The sequence below is a fragment of the Crinia signifera genome, chromosome 1, assembly GCF_055691185.1.
Source record: "Crinia signifera chromosome 1, ASM5569118v1, whole genome shotgun sequence".
In the NCBI taxonomy this organism is placed as follows: Eukaryota; Metazoa; Chordata; class Amphibia; order Anura; family Myobatrachidae; genus Crinia; species Crinia signifera.
The window spans coordinates 333626150-333646428 of NC_139217.1; the positions used below are offsets into that span (position 1 = coordinate 333626150).

The 20279-nt window shown below is 46.2% G+C and overlaps 1 protein-coding gene across 3 annotated transcripts in view; it reads left to right on the top strand.

Annotated features, from left to right (window-relative positions):
* Positions 1–20279, top strand: part of ARHGEF40 (Rho guanine nucleotide exchange factor 40) — a 69295-nt gene that overhangs the window by 39075 nt on the left and 9941 nt on the right. For all 3 annotated transcript variants that reach the window (XM_083145280.1, XM_083145278.1, XM_083145279.1), the window contains exons 16-20: positions 6981–7205; positions 8624–8794; positions 12855–13032; positions 15469–15585; positions 15670–15831. In XM_083145280.1, coding sequence (XP_083001406.1) covers positions 6981–7205; positions 8624–8794; positions 12855–13032; positions 15469–15585; positions 15670–15831 — 853 coding nt within the window. The remainder of the gene's footprint in view (positions 1–6980; positions 7206–8623; positions 8795–12854; positions 13033–15468; positions 15586–15669; positions 15832–20279) is intronic.

Here is a 20279-nt window from a genome sequence, read left to right on the forward strand (position 1 = left end):
CTTCCGTTCTGAGTCCTGCCATGCACCCAACTGGTATTTTTTGGTCACATGTGAGGCATTGCCGTACTCGGAAGAAATTGGGGCACATATTTTGGGGTGCTTTTTCTCCTTCATACCTTCTGAAAATGAAAAATTGTGAGCCAGAACTGCATTTTTGTGTAAAAAAATGTAATTTTTCATTTTCACTGCCCACTTGTATCAAAATTGGTGAAACCCCTGGGGGTTTGAAATGTACACTATACCCCTAGATGAATTCCCTGAGGGGTGTACTTTGCAAAATGGGGTGACTTGTGGGGGGGTTCCACTGTATTGGTGCAACATAGCACCCACCATTCATTCCACCAGAATGTGTGCTGCAAAATCCAAAAATCACTCCTTCCGTTCTGAGTCCTGCCATGCACCCAACTGGTATTTTTTGGTCACATGTGAGGCATTGCCGTACTCGGGAGATATTGGGGCACAGATTTTGGGGTGCTTTTTCTCCTTCATACCTTCTGAAAATGAAAAATTTTGAGCCAGAACTGCATTTTTGTGTAAAAAAATGTAATTTTTCATTTTCACTGCCCACTTGTATCAAAATTGGTGAAACCCCTGGGGGTTTGAAATGTACACTATACCCCTAGATGAATTCCCTGAGGGGTGTAGTTTTCAAAATGGGGTGACTTGTGGGGGGGTTCCACTGTATTGGTGCTTGGGGGGTCTTGCTAATGCGACATAGCACCCACCAAAATTCCACCAGAATCTGAGCTGCAAAATCCAAAAATCACTCCTTCCCTTCTGAGTCCTGCCATGCACCCAACTGGTATTTTTTGGTCACATGTGAGGCATTGCCGTACTCGGGAGAAATTGGGGCACAGATTTTGGGGTGCTTTTTCTCCTTCATACCTTCTGAAAATGAAAAATTTTGAGCCAGAACTGCATTTTTGTGTAAAAAATGTAATTTTTCTTTTTCACTGCCCACTTGTATCAAAATTGGTGAAACCCCTGGGGGTTTTAAATGTACACTATACCCCTAGATGAATTCCCTGAGGGGTGTAGTTTTCAAAATGGGGTGACTTGTGGGGGGGTTCCACTGTATTGGTGCTTGGGGGGTCTTGCTAATGCGACATAGCACCCACCAAAATTCCACCAGAATCTGAGCCGCAAAATCCAAAAATCACTCCTTCCGTTCTGAGTCCTGCCATGCACCCAACTGGTATTTTTTGGTCACATGTGAGGCATTGCCGTACTCGGAAGAAATTGGGGCACATATTTTGGGGTGCTTTTTCTCCTTCATACCTTCTGAAAATGAAAAATTGTGAGCCAGAACTGCATTTTTGTGTAAAAAAATGTAATTTTTCATTTTCACTGCCCACTTGTATCAAAATTGGTGAAACCCCTGGGGGTTTGAAATGTACACTATACCCCTAGATGAATTCCCTGAGGGGTGTACTTTGCAAAATGGGGTGACTTGTGGGGGGGTTCCACTGTATTGGTGCAACATAGCACCCACCATTCATTCCACCAGAATCTGAGCTGCAAAATCCAAAAATCACTCCTTCCCTTCTGAGTCCTGCCATGCACCCAACTGGTATTTTTTGGTCACATGTGAGGCATTGCCGTACTCGGGAGAAATTGGGGCACAGATTTTGGGGTGCTTTTTCTCCTTCATACCTTCTGAAAATGAAAAATTTTGAGCCAGAACTGCATTTTTGTGTAAAAAAATGTAATTTTTCATTTTCACTGCCCACTTGTATCAAAATTGGTGAAACCCCTGGGGGTTTGAAATGTACACTATACCCCTAGATGAATTCCCTGAGGGGTGTAGTTTGCAAAATGGGGTGACTTGTGGGGGGGTTCCACTGTATTGGTGCTTGGGGGGTCTTGCTAATGCGACATAGCACCCACCAAAATTCCACCAGAATCTGAGCTGCAAAATCCAAAAATCACTCCTTCCCTTTTGAGTCCTGCCATGCACCCAACTGGTATTTTTTGGTCACATGTGAGGCATTGCTGTACTCGGGAGAAATTGGGGCACAGATTTTGGGGTGCTTTTTCTCCTTCATACCTTCTGAAAATGACAAATTTGGAGCCAGAACTGCATTTTTGTGTAAAAAAAATAATTTTTCATTTTCACTGCCCAGTTGTACCACAATTGGTGAAACCCCTGCGGGTTTGAAATGTACACTATACCCCTAGCTGAATTCCCTGAGGGGTGTAGTTTGCAAAATGGGGTCACTTGTGGGGGGGTTCCTAACTTTTAGCATGTTATGGTGCCTAGAAACCTACATGGTGCCTAAAAAATAATCTCATAAAAAGGAGGCTCCAAAATCAAGTAGGTGCTCCTTCTATTATGAAGCCTGTGGTTTGGTCACCGTGCACACTAGGGCCACATATAGGATATTTATGAAAACAAAAGAATTGGGGGAATCAATTTTTAGTCACATTTCTCTAGTAAAATGTACTGTGTTCCTTAGAAAAATGTATTAAAATTGCAAATCTGCAAAAAAAAAGAAATTTTGAAATTTCACCTACACTTTGTTTTAATTCCTGTGAAACACCTAAAGGGTTAACAAACTTCCAAAATGCTGTTTTGAATACTGTGAGGGGTGCAGTTTTTGAAATGGCATCATTTATGGGGGTGTCTCACATACAAGTCCCTCAAAGTCACATCAGAACTGAACTGGTCCCTAAAAAAATCAGTGTTTGAAATTTTCTTGAAAATTTGAGAATTTGCTATTCATATTGTAAGCCTCCTAGTGTCCCAAAAAATTAAAAGGAAGTTGAAATAATGATGTCAACATAAAGTAGACATATGGTCTATGTTAGTTATTCACTATTTTGAGTGGTAAGATTATTTGTCTCACAAGCAGAAAATTTAACATTTTGCAAATCGCTAAATTTTCCATTTTTTCACGATATTTTGGTATTTTTCACAAAAAAACACAGACTGTATCGACGAAAATTTACCACTAACTTGAAGTACAATGTGTCACGAAAAAACAATCTCAAAATCACTGGGATAAGTAAAAGCAAAAAAAAGTTATCCCCACTTAAGTGAGACATGTCAGAATTGAAAAAAAGGGCTCTGTCAGGAAGGCAAAAACAGGCTCTGTCAGGAAGGGGTTAATACATCTGCCTCTAGGTCCCAAGGTCCAATAGAACATCATCTTTTGGATTCATTACATTTTGGTGCCTGCTGACATTATAGTTTAACAATATTGGACTAAATCGTAAGGTAAATGGTGTGTTGTCAGTGGCTTGGCATTACTCATTTTAAAAAATATATATGTTATACAGTAGATTTAAATATAAAAAAAACTATTAAGGAATGCCTTTTTAGCCCTGGATGCTTTTTGTTTCTAAATATTGTAAAACTAGAGGACCTGTGCGAAAATTTACAAGGTACTTGTGTTTTATCACGGCGCCCATCGCATCGCATACCATAAGGCATACGATGGTATGCGATGCGATATCGTGCGATGTTGTACAATGGCATACAATTTTAAAATTGTATGACATTGTATATGGCATACAATGCCATACAATGCGATGGGATGCGATTAAAAATTGTATAAGCACCCTAATAGGTGCTTACAATGTTAAATGCACCCTAATGGGTGCTTACAATGTTAAATACACCCCCATGCAACCCACTACTATAAACGTGAACCCGAAGCGTGGCGAGTGCCGCAATCCCGCGAGGGGCGGCAGTACGTGTCCTACGACCTTTTCATACCCCCACTATCCACGTTGGCTTGGAGTTGACTTAATATAGTGTGGCGAGCCACCGAGCCCGAAGCGTGGCGAGCGCACGCGCATAACTTTGCAGGTATACGCGTCCCCTCGCAGGGCTCGCCACCGGCAGGGCTCGCCACGCTTCGGGCTCGGTGGCGAGCTGAGCTCGCCACACTATATTAAGTCAACTCTACGCCGACGTGGATAGTGGGGGTATGAAAAGGTCGTAGGACGCGTACTGCCGCCCCTCGCGGGATCGCGGCGCTTGCCACGCTTCGGGTTCACTTTTATAGTGGTGGGTTGCATTTTACATTTTTTAGGGTGCTTGTACAATTTTTAATCGAATAGTGGTGTAAAATCGCATCGCATCGCATGCCATCGGGTGTATGGCATGCGATGCGATAAAAACATCACGCAAACAACATCGGGGGCGCTGTGATAATACACAAGTACCTAATATAATTAATTTGGGATATGTTCACTAGGTCTCCAGTAACTAGGTCAACAAGCATTAGGTCGACACCACTAAGTCGACATGCAGGAAGGTCGACATGACTGAAGGTTGACATGGGTTAGGCACGCGCCAAAAATTAGAAGGTTCAGCTACTACCGTGGAACTCCTGCGAGGCTACATCCCCCATTTTTTTCCGCTATGGAGGCATAGTCAGCTCTCTAAGAGCTGTAGCCACATGGGGTGCGGCCATGGAAAATGGGGGTGTGATACACATATGCCCTCAATAGTGCAGTGCCAGATACACATGACCACAATAGTGCAGTCCGTGATACCCATTATAAATATGCCCCGCACCGTGATGCTTCATTATACAAATGCCCCACACCGTGATGCTCCATTATGCATATGCCACACACACACACAATGCCCATTATACAAATGCCCCACACCGTGATGCACTATTATACATATGCCACACCGTGATACTCCATTATACATATGCCACACACCGTGATGCCGATTATGCCTATGACCGTTTCGCTCAGGCAAGCTACCGGTAGCTCGCGAGCGACGGGTTGGCGACCACTGCACTAGGGCGTGTTTTGAGAATAAAATAGTGTGTGTGGTGTAGCAAAGCACCGTGCCCGAAGCATGGCGAGCACAACGAGCCATGCGAGGGGATGCGGTGCTATGTTACAGTGTCTGTGTCGAAATTCGGGACAAAAAAAGTGAAAACCCCATGTTGACCTTTTGACTATTGACCTTCCCCATGTCGACCTAATGACCTGTCGACCTAGTGGTGTCGACCTAATGCTCGTCGACCTAGTTGCCGTCTATCCAATGATCCCATTCCATTAATTTTATAGCGAGTTTGGTGGTTTGTATTAGGATAAAAGGCAAACTTTTCAATGACGCTTGACACCTCCAGAGAGAGAGTGCTCTCTTCATCACTGTGTTGGATCTGCGGGTATTCACTGCTTAGTTCCTCCTTAGGGAATGGGATTGTTTGGTCGACCATAAGATGGTCAATAGTCTTTAGGTCGACGCAGTTGAGTCGACATGGGTCTAGGTCGACACCTGCATTAGGTCGACATGGGTTAGGTCAACAGCGACAGTCCCTTGTCGACCTAGACCCCTGTCGATCTTGACCCATGTCGACCTAGACTCCTGTCGACCTTCCTGTATGTCGACCCAACGATGTTGACCTAATGACTGTCGACCATATTATGGTAGACCATTCGACCATATCCCCTCCTTAGTTCCTCCTTCTTAGATCCTCCATGGGTGCCCAATCAAAATACAATCAAACAACTAGACTCCGGTTGCTTACATCAACCACAAGGAGGGCACTCGAAATCACTGTGGCATGTACCTGAAAAATTTTCTCAGTCGCCAGAACATGCACTCCGGAGAATGGGCTCTACATACAGAGATGTTTTGCATTTTGGTCAGAAGGTGGGGTCCTCTGGACATAGTCTTCATGTTGTTCTGGTATAACAGACAGGTACAGAGATACGGCTCTCACATTCTGGATTCCAACGCATTACTGTTAAACACTCTCAAGACCCCTTGGACTTTCCTCTTTTGTACACCTTTCCTCCGATTGCTATGCTTTTCAGTGTGGTACGCAAGTTCAATTTCAGAGCGGCACAATGATCCCGGTGGCTCCAGATGGGCTGTCACCTGTGGTGCCCAGAACTGCTCACTCTGTCCGTGCCCTGGTGTCTTCTGAGGCATCCAGATCTTCTGTTACAAGGTCCCTGTCTGCATCCAGACCTCAGCCTCCTTGCTTTGATGGGGTGGCTGTTGAAACATCCGTCCAGAGAAAGAAGGGTTTTTTACAGACCATAATCAGGACTATGCTTTGGCTCTCTATGGAAGACCTATTTCACATGGTATTCTTCCAGGGGCCTCCACCCTTGATTCTTTGCATATCTCCCAGCTGTTGGCATTCCCTGAAGGTTCAAATCTCATCCCTTTATGTTCTCTTTCAGCAGCAGCTAGCTGCCTTGCTGGATGTCAAGACATTTCTCCAGGACAGAGAGTCCTTCATGTTGAGCCTCTATTTGTGGCTCTGGTGGCTCCATGTGATCTTTCACTGGTGCTTTGGGCCCTCTATTCGGCTCCCTTTGAGCCACTGGACTTGGTTGACCTCCATTGGCTTTCATGGAAAACTCTGTTCCTCTTCGCTAATTTCTCTGCCAGAGGGTCTCGGACCTTAGTGCCTTGTCATAACTCTCGCCCTTGCTGGGGTTTCATCCGGATAGGGCAGTCCTCTGCACTCGTTTGGGGTTCCTGCCCAAGTATGTCTCATGGTTTAATTTAAACCAGGATATTTTAGTCTCAGCTATGGGTGGTGGGCCTTCGTTAGGAGGCCTCCTTAGATGTGGTGCGGGCTCTCTGCATTAATGTTGACTGGACTCGGTATCTCACAGATGAGATTCCCTGTTTACCATGCCTACTTGGCGGCAACCATTCCTACTCCTGCAGGGGTTACAGCTCATTCTACTAGGACCAATTGGTGCTTCTTGGGCAGCTTCTTGGGGGGGGGAATATAGGATTATGGTCTTGCCTTGTTAAATCTTGTTCTTTGAGGCATATACGGGGCACAGGATGCCCTTGCTGATGCACATGTCTTGGTGGGAAATTTTTCCTGTGTTAGTGGTTTGTGGCTGTTTCGTATCCCAGTATGCCTGTGTGTGCAATGGATGATGTGTTGGGCCTTGGGCTTGCTACTATAAACTGGTGGGCGTGAGGTTGGGGGTGGGGTATATTTATCATCCATGCCTATTAACCATTTCTCCAACAGGGAAGGAGAAAGGACCAGAAGGAAGATGAGGAATCAAGGGGGATTCTGCAGAGACCTCTGGAACAGTTAGACCAGTACCAGCGGTTTCTGGGAGATATGATGCAGGAGTGTGACCAGGACACTGAACATGAGCGCCAGTCTCTGCACGTTGCACGCGAACTTGTTGGCTCCCTGGTGCATCATGGGAAAAATTTGTTAGCTGCAGAAGCAATTCGTGGATTTGAGGTAAAAAAATGACATGTTATAGATATATTAGAGATGTGCAGATTTGGATTTAGCCAGATTTAATCGGATCTCATGTATGTGTGTATATATATACTTGGTGATTCATCCCTACGGGCGCTCTTCACACCGTCGTAAGGGGCTGCGCCCCCTTAATTTGTGAACGTTTGTATTGTGAGAAATATGGTTAGAATTGTATGAAAGATGCCCTGTATTGCAACTTGAGTTATTGGTGATATGTGAGAGCATATGATTTGGAAGGGGGTGTGTATTGTTTTGTTTAATTAAAAAGCGGTTACAGAGTAAGATGTACATTGATATTGTGGAGGGTACAGGGACATTTGTGGGTGTGGGGGGGGGGGGGCTGTGTGTGCGTGTTGAGGTGTGGGTGTGTGTGCAATAGTATAGTAGGGTGTTTTTGAGTCAGCGGCTCCCCACTGGCGGAGGTCACGACACAGGAAAACAGGAGGCTGGGTAGTGATAGGGGTGTGTGGGCATAAGGGGGGCTAAAGAGGAGGGTGGGGGACACTGTGCAGCTTCTGCCAGTGGGTGAGGGTCCAGCGTGGCAGCAAAGGAGTATAGGATGGTGGCCCTGAGTCAGAGTCTCCTCCTACTGGGTGGGAGTTAGGGTGTATGAGAGCAGGAGGCTGGGTAGTAAAGCATGATAGGGGAATGTGGGCAACACAGGGTGAGTGGGTTCCCACTGGCGGAAGTTACGGGGCAGGAGAACAGGAGGCAGGGCAGTGATAGAGGTGTGTGGGCATTAGGGGTAGTAAAGGTTTTTGCCTGTTGCAGAGTAGGGATGGGCATTGGTGCAGAGGGTGTCTGGCACTGTGGGCTCACTGGACTGGTTCTCTGTCATGTGAGTCAGCCATGTGAGTCAGAGGCTCCACCCAGCGTTATAGACACACTCATACATTTTGAGTGACAGATGTAGCCAAATATATAAGATATTGTGATAGTTCCTATTGCACTGCACAACAGTGTTTCCCAAATCTGGTTCTCGTACACCAGGCATGTGTAAACTATGGCCCTCCAGCTGTTGTGAAACTACACATCCCAGCATGCTTTGCCATAGTTTCAGCATTCCCTAATAGCAAAACTGTGGCAAGCATGATGGGACTTGTAGTTTCGCAACAGCTGAAGGGCCATAGTTTTTTACATGCCTGTCATACACCCTTGGCACCTCATGTTTTCAGGATTTCTTTGATTATGCACAGGTGACACAGTCTACTTGGCTGGGCCAGTAATTATTCTGGCTGCTTCCACGGACAGACATCATGCTAACATGAGCTGTTGGGGTTGTAATAGAGAACTGGATTTGGGAAACACTTTATCAAGGGTTCCCTCACACCATGTGCTGATTTTTTACAGACTTGTCACTGTGGTTGGTGATTGACCTTGGTTGGTGTCACACTTAGGTGGATGAGAAAGAACAGGGCCGCCTCCTGTTGAAGGATGTTTTCACTGTACTGTCTGGAAGAAAGAAATCCTTGCGACATGTATTCCTCTTCCAGAAACTTTTGCTTCTTAGCAAACTAAAGACGGCAGAGGGAGGCTTGGAAACATATGGGTTCAAACAAGCTTTTAAGGTAAGAGATTGCTGAGCCTTATGTGCAAGAAATGAAAACATGTTAAAGAGCAAAATATTGGTAATAGGTACAACAACATAAGCATTGCGTGTTTTGCAGAACTTTAATTGAAGCATACTGAATGCATGGCCTAATTCAGCATGGATAGCTAGTTAGAGATAAAGCAGTTGCCTCCAATTAAAAACTCACCACCAGAAAGAAAGAATAAATGCCCCATATAAAATTGCAAATGCAGTGCTAATAGCGATGCATTGACGAAAAGCAAACAATTGAACATTTTCGTGCAATGCGAGTTCCCGCTGGTTGGGGATTGGTCCTCTGATCAGACGTGCTGCATCAGTTGACCAGATGGGATTGGGTGCTGATTGCATGTGCTTTTAAGCACATGTAATCTGACGTTTTATGGCTCATACAACCGGCGTCATTTGTGTTGCCGTTTTTAGGCAGTTTAGGTGCATACAATCGATTGTGAGATGACCGGTCATAGGCGAGGGTTTTAGGGCGCCACTTTTTTACCGTGCTCAGAGGTGCGTTGAGGCACCCCATACAATATGCATGCAATACACCTCCCCACCGCTGGGTGGGTAATGCTCCACTAATCCAGCAGCGGCTTGATACATTAAAGAGGGAGCTGTACCATTGGCAGAGAATGGGACATGCTTGCATATGAGACGCTCGTGCGCCTTATTCTCGTGAAAGGCACTGCGGCTCCATCTGTACAGTACAATACAAGTTCGGGCAAATTGGCTGTGTAATGTACAGTGGTTAGGCGGAGCCTCTGGGTCCCCTAGGCAAATTATTTCATAAACATAAAGTCCTACAGTTCTCTTGCGGATGCAGTATACAGTAAGCATAACTGATGGCATGAGATCACTCTGTACATAGACTCATGAGCACAGGTCACTATCACCAGGTGTCATAGGCTAGTGGGTAAGTGTGCCGCTCTCCATGCTCGGAGACCCAGGTTTGATTCTCTAAGTGACAACAGTTTTTTCTCTCTCTCTCTCTCCCTCTCATTTTAGTCTACTAGTCTTAAGGTGCCCATACACTGCTGTGATGTCTCGCAGCAGTGTACGGACTTTCAATACCCTGCGAGCCTCCCGGGACCTTCACGGCGGCAGGAACGCATGCGATCCGTTGTGATGGATCGCGTGTGTCCCTGCTTCCCGCCCACCTCGCTGCCAGGAGGGAGCTCCCAGGACGGGTGATCCGACGGGTAGCAGGTCTGACCACCTGGTCGGGTCCGATGCACACGGGACCGCGCATCGGACCCGACGGCATGTCAGGGAGAGCTGATTTGGTCTCATTTAACCGTCGATTGGTCGCAATCTGCCGAAATCTGACCAAATCGCCTCAGTGTATGGGCACCTTTACAGTTATACATACTACTTTACTGTACAATACTGTATGTTAAATATACAATTTTTCTCAGAAAATGCTATTGCATAGGTTATGCATGTACTGTATATGGGCATTTATGTACGTGCATCTTATTAGGCTATTTGAAACACGTATGGGCTATCCCCATAGTGAGCATACAGTTACCATACGGTCTGTAGCAGGCCAGACTCATGCACCTAGTGGGTTAACAAAATGGCTACCGAGTATGAAACAGGGCTTCGCGGAAGCCCATATCTATGGACTGAGCAACAGCATAGGTTTTACATGTCTAAGGGGAAGGCTGAGGGTGCGTCTCATTACACGAGTAAGACAGGGGCTGCTGAGAAAGGTACAGACACTACAGGGATCAACCGGCAGCTCCGGTCCCCAACCTGCACCGGTGTCCAGGTTTGGGCACACCTGCTGTGCAACAGAGAGCTGAGCACCTGGCAGGAAGGGACCCACCTGAGCGCACTGTCACCTCCCACAGTCCGGTGCCCTGGTTGCAGAGGAAGCCAGAAACACCTGCAAGTTGGGTGGCCAATTGGAGGGGACCCCACACGTTGATGATTACTGCTTCCCTTCCCGGTGTCACATAATCTAGTCTGTCCCAAAAGCCAATAGTCTCCTCTTTCATGTGGTACCATTCTCAAGTCTCTAGGACACATAAAATCGGAGATATCAAGGTGCAAATTGGAAACATTTTCCCCATAGACTATAATGAAACCGTTAATTCAGACCTACCATGGGTTCTGACACTTGCTTTTAGCCTTGTGGGGGTCTTGGAAACTTGACTACTAGTTTATGTGATACCGGGAAGGAAAGCGGCAAGCACCCATGGGTGGGGTCCCCTCTATTGGTGCCTTTGCCAGACTGCGGGTAGGTGACAGTGAGCAATCCTGCGCTCAGGCGGGTCATCTCCGGCCAGGTGCTCAGCTCCCTATTGCACAGCATATTTACAGTATTCACTGTGATAAGAAGTCATATACCGTTCAGAGCATACTGCACCCGCATGTGGGGTCCCCTCCAATGTCTGTCCTGCTTGCAGGGGTTTCTGGATTTCTCTGCAGCCAGGGTGCCATCGACAGACTGTGGGGAGGTGACAGTGAGCAATCCTATGCTCAGGTGGGTCAGTTCCTAGCAGGTGCTCAGCTCCCTGTTAACCAACAGGTGCATCCAAACCTCGACAGAGGTGCAGGTAAGGGACCGGAGCTGCAGGTTGATCATTACAGCATCTGTGCCTTTGTGAGCAGCCCCTGTGTGTTTTAACTAGTGTAAGAGATGCACCTTCAGCAATCCCCTTAGATGTGTAAAACCTGTGCCATGTCTCGCTCCATAGATGTGAGCTTCCAGGAAGCCCTCGTTCACACTCAGCTGCCATTTTGTTGATCCACTCAGTACACGATTCTGGCCTGCCCGTACTGTACGTCATTGTAACGTTATTCTGTGTTTAACCAGTGTAGCGTAATGAGATGCACATACAGCAGTGCTCTTACACAAGTGTAACCTATGCCATCAATAGCTCCATAGATGTGGGCCATGAAGTCCTGGCTGACACAAGTTAGTCATTTTGTTAACGCCCTCAGCACTTGAGTGTGGCCTGCTTGTACTGTATGACATTCCTACTGTAGCGGAAATCTGTGTTTAACCAGTCTAGTGTAGTGAGACGCATGGACAGCAGTGCCCTTACACAAGTGAAACCTACAGTATGGATCCACGATTGTTTTTGCTGCTTTTGTACCACGGCAACCTTTCTCAGCGTGCCGTTTGCCGAGAATAGGATGTACAAGTATCTCACATGCACGTTTGACCCATTCTTGGTGAAAGTACTATATACTCACTCACTTATCCCCAGAGCCTACTATAATTAGCAGTACGAGATGCACGTCTATGCAATAGAATATTTTTTTTTTAAAGTGTCTGTCTAGCAAACTGAACAGTACAGTAATGTACAGTAAAGTAGTTCTTGCGCTACAGTGCATTTCAATGGACACTTCACACGCAGTCAATACAGATAATTTTGCTATAGCATTGCATTAGACATCTGACCCATGCACAGTAGTGATTTTAAAAAGCGACATCTGGTGGATGATCACTGGTATTTCACCCACCCGTTAAGCTGTGCTACTTATTGCCCTGACTTGCGACTAGGCGTAATGTGGCGAGTTGGCGGGCCAAACTCCATAGGCAGACTAGATGGGTGTGGCGCCATCTGTATAGTCTCTGGTGTCCACATACAATATATGGCTAATGGTGATTTCTGTTGTTTGATGTAGTTTTACTTATATAAAAATATTTAACTTTTATTATTTGGGACAGCATGATGACATGGTGGTTGGCAGTACTGCCTCACATCTATAAAGTCATGAGATTAATTCTCAAATTAAGCCCAGTTTGGGGTTTGCATTTTCTCTCCATATTTCATAGGTTTCCTGTAGGCGTTTGAGTTCCTCCCACACTTCAAAAACATACTGTTCGGTTAACAGGCTTCTGACAAAGCTAACCCAAGTGTATATGCATGTCCATGTGGTAGGGAATATAGATTGTAAGTCCCCCTGAGATAGGTACTGATGTGAATGGTTACATATTTTGAGCTAGTATTCCTTATTGTGCATTGTTTATGTTGAAATCACAGTTTTATCTTTACTTCCGTAGAACTGTCATTGTTTGTATATTTTAGACAGCTGACATGGGCCTCACAGAAAATGCTACAGAGGGAGACTTGCGGATTGAACTCTGGTTCAGGCGTCAGAAATCTCGGGAGACATTACTTTTGCAAGCGGAAACCTCTAGTATTAAAGAGGCCTGGACTAATGAGATCACAAAACTGCTTTGGGATCAGGGAGGACTCAGCAGAGGTAAGTTACAGCTATGTTTTCCTACTCACTCACAGACCGGGCCAGACTGGGATTAAAAATAAACCCTGGCATTTAAAGTACACAGACCCACACTGGCACCAGCATCCGACTCCTGGTATAGACTCTTCCCCCTCACTATTACTGACTCCTCCTACTTCTTAGTCTATGCATTATTATTAGAACAACATACAATTGTACATCATTCTCTGTATTAAAATACATACAACAAAGCTTATCCTTTAGGAGACTCAAACATGTGCCATTGTCAGACATTTGGTATTTGGTTGGTCCTGTTAAGTAAAGCTGGCACTTCATTGATAACACACAAAGAAAACGGAAGGAATTTTCACAATTGACTAAGCCCTTGCTAAGCAGCTGTAGAGGATTAGATGTTGTTCTCTGTAGGAATTGTTTAGAGCAGGTTGATGAATACAAAGAAGGACACATACTGGTACACCAAAGTAGAGCTGTAACTACACATTTTTGTGACCTGTGTAAATAAAGAGCATTGACGCCCCCATCCATACTTCATGTAGGCAGGGCTTGCAACAAAGTTGTGTGGTCATGTTGGGAAGGGGGCATAGCCACACAATTCAAACTGCACCACACATTAGTGCCCCATATTCCTGTTAAGCCACACAGTAGTGCCACTTATTCCAATTACACCAGACAGTAGTGCCCATTAATTCACATTATATGACACAGTTGTGCCCCTTATTCATGTTATTGCTAGTCCATCCCTTCTCGCAAGACATATTCTGAGAGACACAAATAAATCAGTAGTACACTTCACAATGTAAATTGTGTCATTTCCAAATGATTTAAAAATAAACCAAACTGAAAAAAGACAATAATTGGATATTTAGTACTGTAATCATGTTGCGTCATTTGCCAACACCCATGCAAGAGTTAAGGTGCTTATACACCAGCGGTGTATTGGGGCAATCCCCTGATAGTCGCATTGTGGTATCGGGTATATTAATCCCAGTCTGGGAGGGGATTGCAGAAACTGGGAGTTTTTAGCATGCTTAATTTCCCCAATCCAATGGAGCGCTGAATGCTGGCCGCTGATCAGACTATTCGGCCAGCGGGACGATAGTGCTGGCAGCCGGTGATCAGGAGATTGTCCAGGCAGGTGTATGGGCACCTTTACTTGTATTCATCAGTGCTCGTTGGTACCAGGAATCACCATGCCACCAGCTACAAGCACAAACATGGAAGAGAAGAGCCAATAAGCTGGAGCCCTCTGTATGGAACATATTGAATGGGCTCATACATTATGTAACAGTTGTGTCTATTTACTACTAATTATGTTAATTTCCCACATACAGTAATTAGGTGAAGAAAATGTTGGTGATTGCAGCCAGATACCAATGTCTGAATCTTCTTTCCTATCTCAAGCAGTTGTTCTTTCAGCTATTTTTGGAAACCAAAGTTCTGTACGTTTCCTAGGTATAATGTCTGCTAGAAAGAGCCTATAAATTTAGCACGCTTAAAGAAGAATGCCATTTAAAAAATTAGACATTGGTGTAAACCTAATAGACAATTTCACTCAAACAAATGTCTAAAAAAATTGGGTGTCAGTGCCTACATGTGTGAAGTAAACGTGTGCTCGTGCACGCCATTGTAGCTTCTCTGTAAACACATGTGTTATGTCTGGTTTTTAATTCACTTGTTCAAATTTACAGTATTAGCAATATGCTCTTAGCCATTTTATCTAATTGGATATATAAAATAGATGCACCTCTATTGTATTTTTAGATACTATAGGTTTTAATATATGCTGTAGTAGGTACCATATAACCAGGGATACTGACCTACTTTACTAACTTCTTATTTCTTTACTGGACTTGTCAAGGTCCATCCTGATTCAGGGTCATTGAAAAGTGTTGAGACACTGCCCTCTACTGGTGGATATTACATACAGTTTCTGATTATTTCTTAAGCAGCTTCTTGGGTGAAATTTACTAGGGACTGTGTGTCAGTCTGTTCTTTATTTTTTTTTTTAAGTGGCAATCATTATGTGGAAACACCAGGTATGCTTATAACATAAATGCTAAAATACCTTCATCCATAAAGCACATAAACTTATAAGTAGGTATTATTAATGTAATAGAATGCTAAGTACATGACGGGTTTGTTGAATGCCACTGCTGTGATAATTTTGTTCATATTGGCCAATCAAAGAGAACTCCAGTCTCTTTAACCATACTGAGGTACACACTAGACATTTTTTTAAAGATATCGCTCAGAAGGGCCCTTTTGAGCAATATCTTTTACTTTCTCATCTAGTGTGTATGGGGCTTTAGTAATAACATGGAGGGGGCACACAGTGACATCACAGATTTTGGGCAGGGATAGAAGTTTGATAAGCAATGTGTTGGGTGAATTGTATGTAATTACTGCATCTCTAAGTTCTATCTTTAATTTAACCAGAGCAACGGGTACAGGATACATCTACAATTGGTTCAAGCCACCGTTCTTTTCTAGATATTAAGGCTGGATTTAATGCAATAAGTGAGAGAACTGTGAGTGCTCTCCTGACCGCAAGAGGTGAGTCTAGAAGAGAAAACTCATTAAAAAAATAAAAAAAAAGAATAATCAGGCATTAAAGTAACAACAACTTGCTCTCTCTAGGTTCACGAACTCGTGCATCGGTACCACTCACTTCCTGCGAGCACAGTTCTCCACCATCATCTCTCAGCCTTGCACTTACATCATGGCCAAGTCCTCGGAGGCTGCGTTCACCTGGAGGCGTTTCTCTTCCAGACAAAATCAGTGAAGAGGGAGGTGAAACAGGTAAGAAATGCTTTTAGACAATGTTGCCGTCCTCGCATTGCCTATTCCAGGGTCCACATACATCCTTATCGACATTCTGATTGTCAGCAACACATATGTATTCCCTTTTCACTATTAGCACTTCTGTTCATAAGCTTATCTATAATGTGAGATTAGCACATGTGCAGTGTCGGCGTCTACATGGAGCATGCGCCAGCCAGTGGTGGGTGAGACTTCCGTGTAGAATGCACATGGACACCCAGCTCTCGTGATCCACCCGTGTTTCTATTTCAATATTTAAGATTTAGAATCTCATGGCTATGGTCTTGATAGAGGTATTCAAATAGAAACAGAATTTGACGGCAGATAAGAACCATTTGTCACATCTAACCTGCCCCCCTTTTAACCATATTTTTACCTGAAACCCTATTTGATCCTTATTTCCTTAAAATTATATCCTTCTGTCTATTCCATGCATGTTTAAATTGCTCTAATGTCTTCACCTCTACCATCTCTGATGGGAATCTATTCCACTTGTCCACTACCCTTTCTGTGAAGAAATCTTTCCTCAGATTTCCCCTGAACCTACCTACCTCCAGTTACATATTCTAGAAACCTGTTGAGGAGAGCTGATGTGACCACCATCTTGCAGAATACAGAGTGATATTATACAACTCATTCAGGGGGAGATTCTCTAAAGCATAAATGTGGTAAAAACCCCATTTCTTTATCGTCCACTAGGGGGCACAGGAGTTCACGCTGGGTATGAGAGGTGAGGTAGCAGAGCGTGCACCAAAGGGTTACAAAAATGTACCCAGCATGCTCCCTGCCTCCCTTCTCCCTCATAACCCGCCCCCTGACCCTGGGTCACCAGTTTTTTCTTTGGTGCCAAGGAGAGAGCAGCACCATTATCGCGGCTGTTAGAACAGCCATGGGTTAGAGCTGCTGCGGCGGGTGCTCTTTTAGTGAATCACCGGCAGCGCAGCTCCATCACTCGGCGGCGGCGACGGCAGCGCTGGCGACTGGGCTGGGGACTTCCGTCGCGGGACCCTCTCTCGGAGGCTCCCGCATGCTGCACTCCGTCCCCGGGCAGGTAAGCGGCGGTTCCCTGCTTGCAGGGAGCCGCGTCTAGCAGCGATCCCCCCCCGTTTGTATGGGAGTCAGCGGGGGGGCAGGCAGTGGGGGTCTGGACTGCTCCACCCTATCACTAGATCACCAGGGACAATTAGTCAGGCTATGTCCCGGGGGTTGATGCCTGAGGGGGAGGTTAGACAGCCTGAGAACCTACAGCCATACACATTGGAAATGTTGTATATTGGGCCTGGTTAGTACTTGAGTGGGAGACCACATAGGAACACCAGGTGCTGTAGGTTAGTCCCTCCCCCACCCCTGGGGAAGTGCTGAGGCTTGCTCTCTGATTGCCCCAGGTGTCCCAGCTCCTCGTTAAGGTCCTAATCCGCAGCCATTCTGGCACTTGCTGGGTTTAGAGACAGAGGCTGCTGGGATTCTCCCCCACACCCTGCTCCTGGAAGCCTGATGTGTGTGTAGTATTTCTCCTCTCCTGCTGCTGGCTGGATTGTTGAGCTTTGCTGATGTCTTCTTTCCAATATCATTGGAAGCTTGAAGACAGCCTGGGATCTACAGCTAATGCTGTATATTGGGCCTGGTTAGTACTTGAGTGGGTGACCACATAGGAACACCAGGTGATGTAGGATTGCCCCAGGTGTCCCAGCTCCTCGTTAAGGTCCTAATCAGCAGCCATTCTGGCACTTGCTGGGTTTAGAGACAGAGGCTGCTGGGATTCTCCCCCACACCCTGCTCCTGGAGCCTGGTGTGTGTGTGTGTGTGGTATTTCTCCTCTCCTGCTGCTGGCTGGATTGTTGAGCTTTGCTGATGTCTTCTTTCCAATATCATTGGAAGCTTGAAGACAGCCTGGGATCTACAGCTAATGCTGTATATTGGGCCTGGTAAGTACTTGAGTGGGTGACCACATAGGAACACCAGGTGCTGTAGGAGTACGGAGGGTGTAATGGTTAGCATTACTGCCTCACAGCACTGAGGTCCTGGGTTCGATTCCCACCATGGTCCTAACTGTGCGGAGTTTGTATATTCTCCCCGTACTTGAGTGGGTTTCCTCCGGGTACTCCGGTTTCCTCCCACAATCAAAAAAAAAAAAAAAAAAAAATATATATATATATTTTTGCCCCAGGTGTCCCAGCTCCTCATTAAGGTCCTAATCAGCAGCCATTCTGGCACTTGCTGGGTTTAGAGATGGAGGCTGCTGGGATTCTCCCCCACACCCTGCTTCTGGAGCCTGGTGTTTGTGGTATTTATCCTCTCCTGCGGCTGGTACTCTGATGCTGTCTTCCTTCCAATATCATTGGAAGAGATGAAAGTTTGAAACACTGTCACCATTCATAGTATTGGCTTTGCATATACGGTGTCTCCTTTTCAGCTTGCTGAATTGTTGAGTTTATCTGCCCATACCAAATGGCTTTGCTAAAGCTTTGTGGGTAAGGCTGCAAGTGTGTTGCTTGGGTGTCAGTGTTGTAACTGCTGGTGTTTTTTGTCTTTTATCATGGACAGTATGCCTAAGGCGAAACCTGGCAAGGAGACTCCATCTCCGATGCAGCGTACCTGTAGGGTATGTGTGGACATACTCTCTCAGCAGGAGGAGGATATCTGTTCCAGGTGTTTGGCCCTTGAAGCAGATCTTCTGCTGCCTTCACAGCAGGAACCGGCCTGGGCTTCGACCTTGACTCAGGTATTGACATATTGACCGCTTGTCAACTCCTTACCTCCTGCCCCCTGTGCCCATGCCCCCTGTGGCAGTGGCCAGCACCAGTGTTGGGGCAGCTCCTGCTTATGTAGAGCCCCCTTGGTGGCAATCCTTTGCACAATCTGTGCAGGGGTTGACGGCTACTCGGGCGGGCAGGGATTCCAGGAGGCAGTGTAGGCAGCAGAGTCCCGATGCGGGTTCTCCGCGTTCCGAGTCGGATTCCAGCTCAGTGGCGGAATCCGCAGGGGCCGATGACACTTTGTCCTCAGTGGAGGTAGAGTCTCTGATGCAGGAGGTTAAGGCAGTCCTCCAGAGGGAGGATGAGGCTCCTGCCCCTAAAAGTAAAGACCTGCTTTTTAAGCGTCTTAAGAAAGTATCGGCCCAGCTCCCGCCTTCGGCTCTCATGGAGGATTTATTGGAGACTGCGTGGTCTCAACCGTTTAGAAGGCTTCAGCTTTCCAAGCGACTTACTGCTTTTTAACCTGTTCCTCCCACAGAGAGGGCTAAGTGGGAAAATCCTCCCCTGGCGGATGATCATGTTGCGCAATTAGCTCGCGCTTCAGTACTGCCCATTTCGGATTCTTCATCTTTGAAGGACCCTTCTGAGAATTTCCTCAGGACTGCTTTTCACAGGCAGGGGCCATTAGGTGTACCACGCTTGCCGCATCATGGGTGGCCAAGGCAGTGTCTGAGTGGCTGGGCAAGGTGGAGAGAGGTTTGTCCGACGGCACTAGTCCTTCCTCTAGATTTTCCTCATCCACTAAGGTAGCCAAGCCCTGCACCAAGCAGCCCTGGGCTACCAGACGTCCAGTGGCTAAACAGGTCAGGGAGGTGGTCTCCAGGGGCTATGTCCTGACATTCCGGTTACCCCCTCCTCAGTGTTATTTTTGCACGGGTCTTCCAAAGGACCCAGCGAAACGACAAGTGCTACAGCTTTCCATCTGCTCTCTTTTGGACTCGAACATCATTGTTCCAGTTCCTCAGGAACAGAGGGGTCAGGGGTTCTTCTCAACCCTATTCTTGATTCACAAACTGGATGGTTCTCACCGTCCTATCCTGAATCTGAAGTCGCTCACTATTTTTCTGCGAGTGCCGAAGTTTCGCATGGAGTCCCTGCGTTCGATCATTCTCTCACTGGAGCCAGGGGACTTCATGGCCTCGCTAGATATACTTCACATCCCCATCCGACAGGAACATCAGCACTTTGAGGTTCGCCCTTCGGGTCGAACACTTCCAGTTCAGGGCGCTACCTTTTGGTCTATCTACGGCTCCCAGGGTGTTCACCAAGGTGATGGCGGTCAGGGCTGCACACCTGCACCGGCTGGGGGTTCGGATGATTCCATACCTGGACGGCCCACTGATTTTGGAAAGTCCCCAGTCATTTGCAGGTCGTGATTACACTTCTGTTATCTCACGGTTGGAGGATATCCTGGAAGAAATCGTTTCTTACTCCTTCCCAAAGGACACTTCACTTGGGAGCTCGGCTGGGCACTCGGTTGTAGAGAGTATATCTTCCAGAGGATAAGATCCACTCCCTTCAGAGGAAGATTCATTCCCTTATAGGTCACAGAAGGGTCTCAGTACACAAGTGTATGGTGGTGTCTTCGACATGGTAGAGTATACACAGTTTCACTCGCGCCCACTTTGGCTTTACACTCTCAGCCAGTGGACAGGAGATCATACTCGTCAA